General features: G+C 36.0%; 1 protein-coding gene across 8 annotated transcripts in view; it reads right to left on the bottom strand.

Moving 5' to 3' along the window:
- Positions 1-14,014, bottom strand: part of LOC108719991 (trafficking kinesin-binding protein 1) — a 132,845-nt gene that overhangs the window by 2,892 nt on the left and 115,939 nt on the right. For 5 of the 8 annotated variants that reach the window (XM_018269344.2, XM_041567552.1, XM_041567549.1 and 2 more), the window contains 2 exons: positions 10,038-10,367; positions 4,475-4,577 (listed from right to left, as the gene is read on the bottom strand). In XM_018269344.2, the coding sequence (XP_018124833.1) occupies positions 4,475-4,577; positions 10,038-10,367 (433 nt within the window). Of the gene's footprint in view, positions 1-1,964; positions 2,054-4,474; positions 4,578-10,037; positions 10,368-14,014 lie in introns of all 8 variants that reach the window. The other 3 variants (XM_041567554.1, XM_041567553.1, XM_041567550.1) reach the window with 3 other exon arrangements.

Below are 14,014 nucleotides of genomic sequence, written 5' to 3'. Positions count from 1 at the left end.
TTGGATTAAGTACAAGGTAATGCTTTATTATTACTAGAGAGAAAAAGTAAATATTTTTTTAAAATTTGGATAATTTTGATAAAATGGAGTCTAAACAAAGAAAAAAAATTCACCTTCAACTGTCCTGTGGTCTTAAATCACATTAATTCAGATACAGTTCTGCATCCTGCAAAAATGGTGGGATTTTGTGGTATCCCCCCCAAATCTTGTTTAGTATTTGCTACAATCCCACCCAAATCTGGGATTCAGTGCATCCTTAGTTTTCATGTAAATGTATGCATCAGATGCATTTCAGTAACACAGTTAAAACTTTAAATGCGAATTCAAATGTGACTCAAAGATAATATTAAAACCATACTAAACTCTTTTTAAGCATGCCAAAATATTCATGCAGCAGGACACACATGGATTTTATTCTTCCACTAAACTACAAGTTTGCATATAAAGCACCCTATTTCTTTAATAGATATACTACTAAATATAGAATCCCCAAGAATGGATTAAGAGTTAAGGTATACAAAATGTCCTTGTATCCTATTTTATCATGCAAGGATCATGTTCAACCTAGCAAGTAGAAACGTTCCATTTTTCAGTAATATTTTAATATAGATATGTAACACTATTTTGGGCTATACAGACCAACGGGATTAATCACCAGCAAGTGCACTAGAGCATGGGTAAGCTAAATGGAAGCTTAAAGGTGTTTTGTAGTGTAACTATAACTCCCACAGGCTACTGTGCCATAAAACAGGAAAATAATGGGCGCCAGGAGGTTCTTGCAGTCAAACAGAATAACTTTTATTTGTCAGAGGGGTCCAGTGGCAAGATTGCACTCAACACATCCAATTTGGGCGCACCGGCATCCAATTTGGCGCACCATGTTAATTGTGGGCTGGGCGGCCCAGTTCAGGAGTGTCTGCGGCCGGGTTCTGGGCCTCGGCCCGGCGGTTGGGGACCCCTGGTCTAAAGGACCAATATCGGCAGCTTTAATCTGCCCGTGAAATCAATTCTGTTGGGTTCAATTAATGTTTAAATGTTTTTTTAGTAGAGTTAAGGTATGAAGATCTGAATTACTGGAAGACCCCTTATCCAGAACACCAAGTCCGAGCATTATGGATAACAGCTCTCTTACCTGTACAAAAATTCTAGATAAGGGTTCAAGTAACGGTAACCAATATTGTTTAATACTGTTTAAATAAGTATACTGTGTACAAAAATATATGACCTGAAGAATTGAAATTGCAATGTAAATGTCTTTTGGAACCCACTATCTAGTACAAATGTCAATTTTGAAAATTAATGTGTAGTAGTATGAGGTGTAAGAAGTCCTCAGCAAACTGCAACACAGATTCCCAGAAACACTGCTATGCAGAGAACTCATTTGAACTGCTAATTTTCTTGTCGAAAGTCTGTAATTTTGAAGAAATAGATAATTCCACTATATATACCATTGTATTGTTGTAAATGTAATGTAAATGCAAGAAAAAAATGTATATCTGTAAAGAAATGTTTACTGAAAGTGTGTGTGTGTGTGTGTGTGTGTGTGTGTGTGTGTGTGTGTGTGTGTGTGTGTGTGTGTGTGTGTGTGTGTGTGTGTGTGTGTGTGTGTGTGTGTGTGTGTGTGTGTGTGTGTGTGTGTGTGTGTGTGTGTGTGTGTGTGTGTGTGTGTGTGTGTGTGTGTGTGTGTGTGTGTGTGTGTGTGTATTTACAAGAACCCCCTGCAACAATATATGTCCATGCACAGGTTAATACCCCTAACAATTAGTGCATGCCATTTCCAACAAACTCTGAAGTGGACTTCTGTTAGCTCAGCAAAAAAACAACACAACTGACCTGTTACACAAAGCTTAGTTTTGTTAGGATGAGGACACTATCACTGGCTACATGTCCTGGGTTAGCTGGTGTCACACAAACTAACCTACAGCAACCCAGAGAGCAGAAGTAGCACTGACAATATTGCTCACCCCCCACAATGTTCAGTCCCAGTGTGTGACCTATATGACCTCACAGCAATGCTTGCCATAAAGTGGTTTCTTCCTCCTCCTCACATGACCTGTGGAAAATCAGGCTTGGTTAATCAGCTCTTTGATATTTTTATTTTCAGAATTCTGGAAGGAAAATAACTTTTTTTTTCCTAAAATTTCAATTTACCTAGTTGTTGAGCTCTAAGCTATTGGAAATGTTATGAACATGGAAATTGTAGGAGTAATACTGGATTTCCTTTCAAGAATTACTTGTACTTTGTATACAAATGAGCAGTCTCCTTAACCAAAATGCTTTTCTTGTGGCTGCCTACACATGAATATACATTTATGAATCCATGAAATCCTGGGTGAGCATCCAGCACAAATACTGGTACAGCTGATGTGCAGTGAACTCATAATTATTGCAGGTCCTCTCTGCAAATATGTATGGAATGTGCAGTGAGATAACTCACCATATTTTCCTTTCAAACATAATACTGATTAATGTTTTTGATGCTACCCCTAAGTGCATATGTCAGAAGCCCTATCCACAAAGCCTTACAAATAGTTTTATGATATCTTAAGAGCATATTAATATATAAATATGCATTATACCTGAATACACATTTAAAGGGGTTGTTCACCTTCCAAACACTTTTTTCAATTTAGCTGTTTTTAGATTGTTCCCTAGAAATAATGACTTTTTCCAATTACTTTCCATTATTTATTTTTTACGTTTTTTCCAAAATCTAAGTTTAAAGTTGAATGTTCCTGTCTCTGGTGTTTGAGTCTGACAGCTCAGTAATTCAGGTGCAGATTCTGAACTGTTACAATTTTGCAACATTTAGTTGATACATTTCTCAGCAGCATCTCTGGAGTATTAGCAACAATTGTATCAATTCTAACAGCTGCCTGTAATGAAACCCAGAGATTCTGCTCAGCAGGGACAAAGATAAGAAATGTATCAACTAAATGTATCAATTTAGAACAGTTTACAGGATCGGCGACCCCCCCTCCCAGAGCTGCTTCAGAAGGAGAGAAATGACACTTCATACTTCAATATTAGAAAAACCGTGACACATAGAAAATAGAAAGTCATTGGAAAAAGTCGTTATTTCTGGTGATCTATCTGATAACAACTAGTTGTTTGAAGGTGAACAACCCCTTTAAATAAAGAGGACGGGGGTGTCAACATTCAATAAGCTAGGAATCCCCAGGGTACCAGTTATGGTTTTGTAAAAAGCACTGGTTCCAATTTTGCCTTATTCGTACCTGTGGCTCTGCCTTTGTCCATAAAAGGTTGAAGCATCAAAGTAGAAAGTAGTAGAGCCAGGCATTGGCAGATTAACTGCAAAACATTTATTAATACGACATGTTTTGGGCAAAGCTTTTTTTAAAGTGTTATTTTTTTTTTTAAGATAACACTTGAAAAAGGGCTTTGCCCGAAACATGTTGTGTTAATAAATGTTCTGCAGTTAATCTACTAGTGCCTGGCTCTACTACTTTCTACCTTGATACCAGTTATGGGTTGTGATTGACTCTTGTTGGCCCCAATGTGGACTTGCAGCCAGCCAACCTGGCTGCAATTATTCCTTGTTTTTATGCAACCAAAACTTGGCTCCAGGCCTAGAATTCAAAAAATAAGCACTTGCTTTGAAGCCACTGAGAGCAACATCCAATGGGTTGGTGAGCAACATGTTGCTCCCCAGCCACTGGTTGGGGATCACTGGAGGTTTATTCTAACTTTGAGTGACATCCTGTATCTGATGGATTTTATTCTGTACCATCTGTATTATAATCAAACTTGGCTGTCTCTTAGTAGATATCTATATACAGTATGTTTGGTTCCAGTAAGAGAGGCCGGTACAACCAGTACTCAAACAACAGAATAGAATATCTGTGCAAAAACGACAAACTATCAGCAACAGATACACAATGCAATAAACCCATGTTGACAAAAAACAATATTGTAGGAACTAATTATCAACTCAAACCTTAATGAAATAACTGAATAAAAATCTTTGCAACTGCAGCTAACTCCCCCCTCCCGAGATACAGGCTTTATCATATGGAAAAAAGGATTACTTGTTATATATATATATCATATATAGAAGCCTGTATATATAAAGTAATATTTTCCATCATAGGCGTTCTGGAATTAATACAGGTCGTTGGTAAATTTTATTCTTGAATATTAATAAGAATGCCGATCAACAGGAATTAAATTTAGGTTAAATGTGCCACCAACTGCCAGTCCCACTAACAATTTTACTATAAGCATACAAGTAAATATAATGCTTAAGTCTCTTTTTTGGGAACACACCTAAAACTAACACAACTCATAGAAAGACCTCTGTTAAATAATATTTATTAAATTTGTATTTGTAACTATCAAGGGTCAGGTAACAACAACATGAAAAAATCCTGTAGAGAGCACTGCTCAGAAATGTTATTTCCTGGAAATGTAGCATATTACCATCACTAATGTTTTTTCAACACCATGAGTTTACCTCGAAGTGACACAGGTGAGTTCATCAGACGGGTGCATAATCCGACAGTTGGTGAAAGTGAAGGTAGAGTTGGTTTGAGACAAGCACTTGCCAGGATAGTACACTGATAAGAGAGAAAATAAATAATGATCATAATTCGTTTTACATACCTGATCAAGTCAATTGAATATATGCCAAGTACCTACACAAGCTACCTATCCTTGCGATTCCTTCAGGAAGTAATTCTGATACTTTTTAGATGTTAAATCCTACATATTTTCTGTGGATAGTGACTGCAGTGATAACCTACAATACTTTATTTACTTACTATTTACTGAGAAGGGACTGAAAGCAACGTGAAATTAGGCTTTAGTGTACTAAAAATACTAAAATGCATTGATACATACATATACTACACAGAACTGCCATATTCCAAATCATAAATCTCAGACTTAACAAGCATCAATAGGTAATGTAATCTATGACAAATGCTACATACATTTCCATAATACTAATTTTATATATCATGGAACTGCCTCGGCTTAACAGAAAAACTACAACTTTAATAAAATATCCAAGGAACTGCGGCATTATAAATATATCTGTAGTTGTAACATTTGGGGCCTTAGTTATCAAAATCCGAATTTTTCTAGCTATTTGAATAAAAAGGCCAACCAAACTAGAATCCACATTAGAGGGAAGAGAAAAGCAGCAGATGTTTAAGAAGATGAAGATACTGTATACAAGGCTGCTGTAAACAAACTTTCATTCCTTTGTCTTTTTAGGTGGCTACAAAAACTTTATGTTCAATATAATTTGAAGCAGAAGATCTTTGAGAATACAACTCAGGAATGAAGTTTTAATAAAAAGCCATCTCTGTATTTTGCAGATCCCACAATTATGTAATTAAATTGATTAATTAGCAAGAATAAAATTATTGATCAACATTCAAGGCAAGGCTGCTAAAAGTTACGAGACAAGGAAGAAAAATCTGAGAAAATTGCAATGAAAAAGTCCCCTGATATTTGCAAAGCATAAGGAAAATGGTGACGTGTATAGATTAGGAGTCTGCATACTGAACCTGTAACTGCTGAAGTCTCTGGTGAGTCATAGGAATGGTCTCATAACAATGATGTTCGTGGGTTCCACATGAAACACCCCTTTCTAATAAAGCTCTTGGTCACCACGCAAATGACTTAAAGTGATTAAAATGGTATTGAACCTCCAGGGTTTCACCTAACAACAATGGTAAGCATGAAGCTGTCTGGTTGCTCATTATTTTCAATTAAAATTAAAATGTAGATTACATTTTTTTTGGGGGGGGGGGCTGCAGCATCTTAAATTTCTAGGACCCAATAACTATAAAGCACAGATCACTTTGGTGTCTGCTTTTTCTCTTTGAAAGCACATAACTTCCTTATGTGCGCCTTAATGAATTGGGCTAGGAATCTGTGCTGCTTTGGACCCCAAATTCCAAATAAAATTGCTATCCCTAGGATATCAGGAACTGGGGTGGTATAGCAGAATTCTCTTCTGCATTGGTATCCCTTTAAAGCAGAAACAAACCCCTTATTAAGAAATAACCCTACCCCTTATCCCTCATAGACCCCCTCCCCCCCCCAGCCTAGCTTCTACCCTGGGCAAATGCCCCTAACTTTTTACTTACCCCTTGGTGCAAATTCAGGGATTGGAGTTCATGGCAGCCATCTTCCGGCTGTTTGTGTCTTCTTCCAGTGCTTCTGCAATTTCTGGCAATTTGCACCAACTGCGCATGCCCCAGAAGACCCAGGAGATGGCTGCCATGAACTCCGATCCCTGAATCTGCACCGAGGGGTAAGTAAAAAGTTAGGGGCATTTGCCCGGGGTAGCAGTTAGGTAAAGGGGAGGATGGAGGGGGGTCTATGTGGAGTAGGGGGGTAGGGTTTTTATAGTAAGGGGTTTGTTTCTCCTCTAACAACAGGGGCAATTCTGACCCCATAGCTGCCCTGAGGCACCTCCTGTGATGCTGCAATTGTGCGCTCATGCACTAGACGAGCCAAATTTGAGGTTTAAAACCTGGAAATTTTCTCTTAAAATTATTAGCAGCTTTTTGCCACCCCTGGTAATGAGTGGGGAAATGCCATCTGAAGCAAGGTTTTCACCTTCATGTGCGCCCCTGTTTAACCATGATATATATGATAACTGTGCTATATTATGATAACCAGATTATAATTGTGCTGTGATGTTATTTCAGTACTGTGGAGTGGACAGGGGCGGCAAACGGCAGTGGGCCTAGGGGTGCCCGCTATGTAAATCCGGCCCTGAAAACATAAAGAAAAGGATGTGCAAAAAGGCATGGAAAGCCAAGAAACCTGAATAAATCCTTCTGAAAGCAATCCTGTGCAAATTAATATCAGCTGATTTATTTCCTAATTGATGGCCTATAAAAAGATTTCTCATTACCAAGGTATCACACAAGAAGCATCTCATGATGGGTAAAAGCAAAGAGCTCTCTTAAGATCATCGTAGTAAAATATATTTACTGAGAAAACCGTTGACGTGTATTTTGATTGGATGCTGCTTGGATACCTGGATGGAAATTGTGACTCTTGGGGGGGGGGCATGGAGTCTGCAACTAGGCACTTTTTGTTTCAGTTTTCATAAGCCAGTGCAAATAAACTTTTCATTTTAACATATTTTCAAGTTTTGGCTTTAACAATGCACCTTTGAACATTTTGGAGGGTGACAAAAGATGTACCCATATCAGGGGTATCATTACTCACCACAGCTTTATTCAGTGTTTTTGTCAATTACCACCTCCATTCTAAAAGCTATACATGTCGTGAAATTAAAAATATAACTTTAAACCTTTTTTTTCCAAAATATTATTTATTATAAAAATTATATATACAAAATAAAAATTGTCACTGCCAACCAACAAGCTATTTAATCCTTTATGTAGTGCAATCTTTTACCTTAATTTAAATACTTAAGTTTACCATAATTTGAAGTCAGATGTTTCAGGAAAGCTTTCATTCTAAAATATACATGCAAGTGCATTGCAAGTTTTTGGAAACAACAAATGAACAAAAATCAGAAAAAACACAGCCTAGATACCCTTTTCACCTATTCTGCATCCTTTTTAAAAATATCAAACTGATATGCCTTTTAAAAAAAAAAGTTAATATCAGTTATTTCTATGCAATACTATTAAACTGTGTGTCTGTATGTTTTATGTGGAAGTAGTAAAAGGTGGAAGGCACTACTGGCAACAGCAATCGCTTTTTGGTGGGGAAGAATGATATTCTAATTAACAGAAACACTGAAATGCCAAGCAATTCAACAGATTTGTTAACATTTTAGTATGAAGTACAAAAACAGGATAATTAAATGATCATTTAAGAAACCTGTAATTGTAAAAACACATTTTGTTAAATTTTACAAGAAAGGGCCTTAACAGGTTAAGAAATATGTATTTTAACATAAAGAATTAAATTAATGTTACATCCACTTAGGGCTAGTTAAGCTTTGATATTCTGTGATCTTATTAGCAGTGACATTAATAAAGAAAACATTTGCTTTCTTCATTTCTTACCGTTCTTAAAGGGATACTGTCATGGGAAATTTTTTTTTTTTTTAAAAATGAATCAGTTAATAGTGCTGCTCCAGCAGAATTCTGCACTGAAATCCATTTCTCAAAAGAGCAAACAGATTTTTTTATATTCAATTTTGAAATCTGACATGGGGCTAGACATAGTGTCAATTTCCCAGCTGCCCCAAGTCATGTGACTTGTGCTCTGATAAACTTCAATCACTCTTTACTGCTGTACTGCAAGTTGGAGTGATATCACCCCCTCCCTTTTCCCCCCCAGGAGCCAAACAAAAGAACAATGGGAAGGTAACCAGATAACAGCTCCCTAACACAAGATAACAGCTGCCTGGTAGATCTAAGAACAGCACTCAAAAGTAAAAACCCATGTCTCACTGCCATGTCTCACTGAGACACATTCAGTTACATTGAGAAGGAAAAACAGCAGCCTGCCAAAAAGCATTTCTCTTCTAAAGTGCAGGCACAAGTCACATGACCAGGGGCAGCTGGGAAATTGACAAAATGTCTAGCCCCATGTCAGATTTCAAAATTGAATATAAAAAAATCTATTCGCTCTTTTGAGAAATGGATTTCAGTGCAGATTTCTGCTGGAGCAGCACTTTTAACTGATTCATTTTGAAAAAAAAATTTTTCCCCATGACAGTATACCTTTAAAGGAATTGTTCAGTGTAAAAATGAAAACGGGGTAAATAGACCCAGTCACTCCAGCCTTTACACATTACATTTTTGCATAACTAACTATATTATAAACATTTTTTATTTTGTACAGCCTATTTTCAACATCTAGGAATAAATAATGGGGAAATAATATCTCAGCTGATGGAATGAGTATATGGCAAAGAAATCAGTTTCTTTCAAAATTCTAGAAATAAATGTAATACTTTCAGCTCATTTAGACACCATTATCTAGATTCATTTGGAAATTTTAGCCAGTTTGTACAAAACAAGTTGTAAGTCCAAACAGAATAATTAATCAGTGCATAAATCAGATCCTCCTATTAACTTCTATTTACATATTTATGTATAATATATATATATATATATATATATATATATATATATATATATATATATATATATATATATATATATATATATATATATATATATATATATATATATACACACACACACATACAGGCTATATAAAAATGTACAAATATTTGGCACAAGGCTGTAAGTAAAAAATATATTAATTATCCTGTTGGTGTTGAACAAAATATTTGAGTATTGTAGTGCTCCAAGAGCAATCAGCCTAGAATAGTGACTATCTGCATTTGCTTTCACACTAGTTAATCTTGAAGTGTTACACAAAGTTAACTTAATTAATGGTAGTGAGGTGTACAGAGAGTTATGCTGTAATCCATAGCAACCATCTATTTGGCTGGTTATTGAACCAGGATAAAAATTGTCCTTGCTACTTCATAACACTTAAGCCTTTAAAAACATTACAGGGCTATTCTTTTAAAAGATCTAAACATCTACAGTTTTCAAAACATAAATGTTTTGGTGGTCTCCTGCACCCAGTGAAAACTATACTGCTTTGTCTTTTAAGTTCTGGCCTATAGTGAAAACTTCTAGGAATTACCCAAATGAGGGCCTGTATACTTGAAACACAAATGTGGTGCATAATGATGTATTATATCCTGTTGTTTTCTTATTCTTTCCATGCATACATGTGTGGACATTAACAGCATACCTCAAATCAATGCAAAAAATGCAATAATATAATTGGAATGACTCTTTTAGCAGCCTTTACCTATGCACAAATATCCCTTTTATAAAAAATGGCATGGAAGTGGGGAAAATAAGATAATTTGTTGATAAGAGATTTGTTGATATTTTGATAGCACCTATAAATTATCGTATGCAGTTACTTTGGAGAAGCTACATGTGCAAATGTGTAAATGTGTTGGGGTGTTGAGGTGAGAATGGCCCAAAACGTATTATCCTGCAATGATGTCCATTTTACAGGACGTAAGGAGGTTCTCTCACCAGACCCCTCATCATCGTCTGTCGCTGGTTCTTGCAAATCCTCGGGGGCAGCCTGAGAATGACTTGGACAATTCTTGCTGTCTGGCATAGTCACTTGTGCTTGTGACCTCTCACCTGAGGTCTCTGAGTGATGGATGGAAGACGAGGTAGTAAAGCTCTTGAAAGGAATGTCACCTGTCTCATCTTCTTCATAGTCTGTGAAGCAGTACACATCCTCATGGTCAAGATCCAAGGTCCTGAAGCCTTTGGTAACCACACCAGGCCTTGGGTCCAGGATACCGCCTAGATTTGGCTGTGCAAGCTGTTGCCAATGATGTAAAGTTGCTGAACCTGCAAAAGGCAAAAATAACAGTCAATGTCAGTCAAAAACATTTCTTGGATGTCCGGAGAATAAATTATGTAAAACACAGATAAGTCAAGCTAGACTGCTAGCAAGTTATAAATATTTGGAGCAATAATCACCCATTTGTTGGTAATATTAATTCCTGTCTCTAACTTAATAGTTGAAACCAAACACAACATTGGCTTTTTTTTTTAACAAACCAGCTAATAGGTATACTTCAAATGTCAGATTAAACCATTTGTAGAAAATATTTCATTTTTAAAAATAAACAAATGCCTACTTTTTTTTTATACCACTATAATACAAAGTATAGTGGAATTAGTGTTGCCACCTTTAGATTGCCATGTGACTGCGCCATGGTCAATGGTATATCACTACAAGCCTCAATATTTAGGTAAGTTGGTGAAACTTGAATTTATGTTTTTAAAGGAGTAGTTTATGTTTTTAAAGTCACATTTTATTTCCGGTTCTTAAGAGCACCGCCAAAACAAATCATAAGTCCAATGACAAGTTGTCTTTATAAACAAACTCTCTTCCACAAGCTGAAGCACCTTTGTGATAAAGAGTAGTTAATGTTATATCAATGCCTGTCTAATATAATATTGACCCCAAGCTTTGGTTTTTCCCTAGATGGTTTATGTAAGAAATACTTTACTTATTTATAACTTTGTCAGTATATAACTTGTTTGCCCTGGGCTGCAGTTTTAAATAACCTGGTTAAATACACATCTAGGGAATCTGTAGTTAAAACCACACATCACCTAATGCATGACATAGAAATAAACAGTTTTTTGGCAAAAGTTATTGCTCTTTCTTCATACCTACTGTATACTACATTACACAATACAATTGTACAAATTCTATACTATAGTAACTTAGTTGATAAGGATAAATAAGGAAGCACTATAAGTGCTTCAAATTATGTTGAATCCCAACTTCCAAAAAAGAATGTCAGCCTTGTCAGCAACTTCTGGAGGTATGTAAGTTGAACACCCAGCATATTATAAACTATTTTAGAACCCTGAATGCATTTTGGTTTTGAAATCCGAGGAATGCAAGTTTGGAGACATTAAAGCGCACAACAGAGCCCATTTAAATTTTTAAAGCAAAAATGTATGCATGATTTCTAAGAGTGCTCTTCTGAGCACCTTGACAATTTACATACATATTTATTCTCTTTAGTGTAAAACCTTTATCATTATTTTTAACAGTAACTCTGGAACAATTGTTGGCTGGCCATCCGACCACGCAAGAGGGTTACATGACTGATGCAGGCAGCATTCCAGACATTTTGCAAATGTTATCTCCCACCCTGAGAACTTGTTCAAATCTGAATTAATCTTATACTTGGGCGGTGGAGTAGCTGCTGAATTGCAGGCCAAACTAAAAAAATCCCATATTTTTAATTTATGTACATTTTTTTATAAGTACAATTGTGTTTTTGTTTTTGTTTTTCAATAAAAAAAAACACACACCACCTGTGTGTAGCCACTCTAAAGTTGACAAAGAGGGAGGGAACAGTGTGAATTAATATGCATGTGAAATATCTCTCTAGCACTCTAAGCAATATTACATATATCCTGAAGCCTTCTCACCTTTTAAAAAAAAGCAAAAAGAAAGCAATGAAAGAAAAAGTACCCAATGCAGTTTAAGAAACCTTGATTGAATCAGTATAAAAATGGGCATATTTATTAAGGGTCGAACAGTAAATTAGAATTTGAATTTTCTACGTTTTTTTTGGTGTCAAAATTCACACATTTGAATTTTAATTCCCCTATTTGAATGTAAATTCAATTGTGAGATATATCAAATCTCGACTATGGAAACAGTCCTAATTTGAATATTCACCACCTAAAACCTGCTGAGGTTATGTACAAGTCAATGGCAGAGGTCCAGTGACTCATTTGAAGCTGTTAATAGCCTTCCTGACATTCAAGTTAGATAAAGCAATGTGTAGGTTTACTATTTCTATAGTACAAAATTTGACTGACAAAACTACTTCATAGTTCATTACTGTGAAATCTTTTCACACTGAAATGCTTGAAGAAAAACTATACCCTCAAAATGAATACTTGAGCAAAATATAGTTTATATCATATTACTTTAAGTGGCATATCAAAAAATCTTAACAAACTGGTATATACACATAAGTAAATATTTCCCTTTTCCCTTGAGCCCCCATTGTATGATATTCTCTGTGTTGCCTCAGAGATCACCTGACCAGATATACTGTAGCTGTAACTGAAACAGGAAGAAGTGTGGAAGCAAAAACAGAACTCTGTCTGTTAATTGGCTCATGTGACTTAACATGTATGGTTGGTTTGTTTGTGTGCACCGTGAATTGTAGGATCCCAAGGGGTGGCCCTTATTTCTTAAAATGGCAATTTTCTATTTATGATTAACCAATGGCACATGCTACTAAAAACCATATTTTTATGAAAATTGTTTATATACATTGTTAGATAGGGATGAAAAAAGATCAAAGTCCATAAAGTTCAACCCTTCCAAATAAAACCCAGCACCCATACATACACACACTGACCTCTCCATACACTCACACAAACTGTATATATACTACCTATAGATTTTAGTATCACAATAGCCTTGGATATTATGCTTGTCCAAGAAATAATCCAAGCCACTCTTAAAGGCATTAACAGAATCAGCCAACACAAAATCATCCAGCAGTGCATTCCACAACCTCGCTATCCTCACTGTGAAGAACCACCTACGTTGCTTCAAAAGAAAGTTCTTTTCTTCTAGTCTGAAGGGGTGGCATCTGGTGCGGTGGTTTTTTTATGGGTAAAAGGTCCCCTGCTATTTTTCTACTGTCCTCTTGTAAAGAGGACTTGTAAAGAGTAATCATGTCCCCTCGCAATCAATTCTTTTCCAGAGAAAACAACCCCAACCTACGCTCATAATTTAAGTCTTACGACCCTCTAACCAGTTTGCACTCTCTTCAGCTCATTTATATCCCTCTTAATGACTGGAGCCCAAAACTGCACTGCACAATCCAGATGTGGCCTTAACAGGGGCCTATAAAGAGGCATAATTAGATTTTCATCTTGAGTTTATGCCCTTTCTTATGCAAGACAGACTTTATTTGCTTTAGTTACAACAGAATGACACAGCCCGGAATTAGACAACTTGTGATTCACAAAAAACCCTAGATCCCTCTCAGTTAAGGAAACTCATATGAAGCAAGGGATTTAAATATGAACTGTTTTATACAATATATTTTTAGAGGCCTATGTTGTTCAGGGGTATAGTTTTCCTTTCAGAAAATACACTAGCAAAAATGAAAGAAAAGAAAGATGGCAACAAAGAGAGGAAAAGTAAATAGTTATGACAATTTTATTGGAAAGATGATCAGAGATACAGGAGGAGAATCTTTACAAGAATAAAATAGGAAAAGAGAGGAAAAGAAAGGGGTGAAAGCAAAATAATATAGGACAGATATGCTGATCCAGACACTGTACCTACCTCACTGGCACCACTATGAATAGTAAGCCTATTGGACAGTCATATATAATGGTAAAGAACATGGCCAATACACATTTCTAAATAAATGTATATATACCCCAATCATGTTCACTATCTGGATGTAGAAACATGAGTTAATATATTAGCAAAA

The sequence above is a fragment of the Xenopus laevis genome, chromosome 6S (assembly GCF_017654675.1).
Source record: "Xenopus laevis strain J_2021 chromosome 6S, Xenopus_laevis_v10.1, whole genome shotgun sequence".
In the NCBI taxonomy this organism is placed as follows: Eukaryota; Metazoa; Chordata; class Amphibia; order Anura; family Pipidae; genus Xenopus; species Xenopus laevis.
The sequence above is the reverse complement of the archived record's forward strand: the minus strand, read 5'-3'. Positions and strand labels throughout refer to the sequence as shown.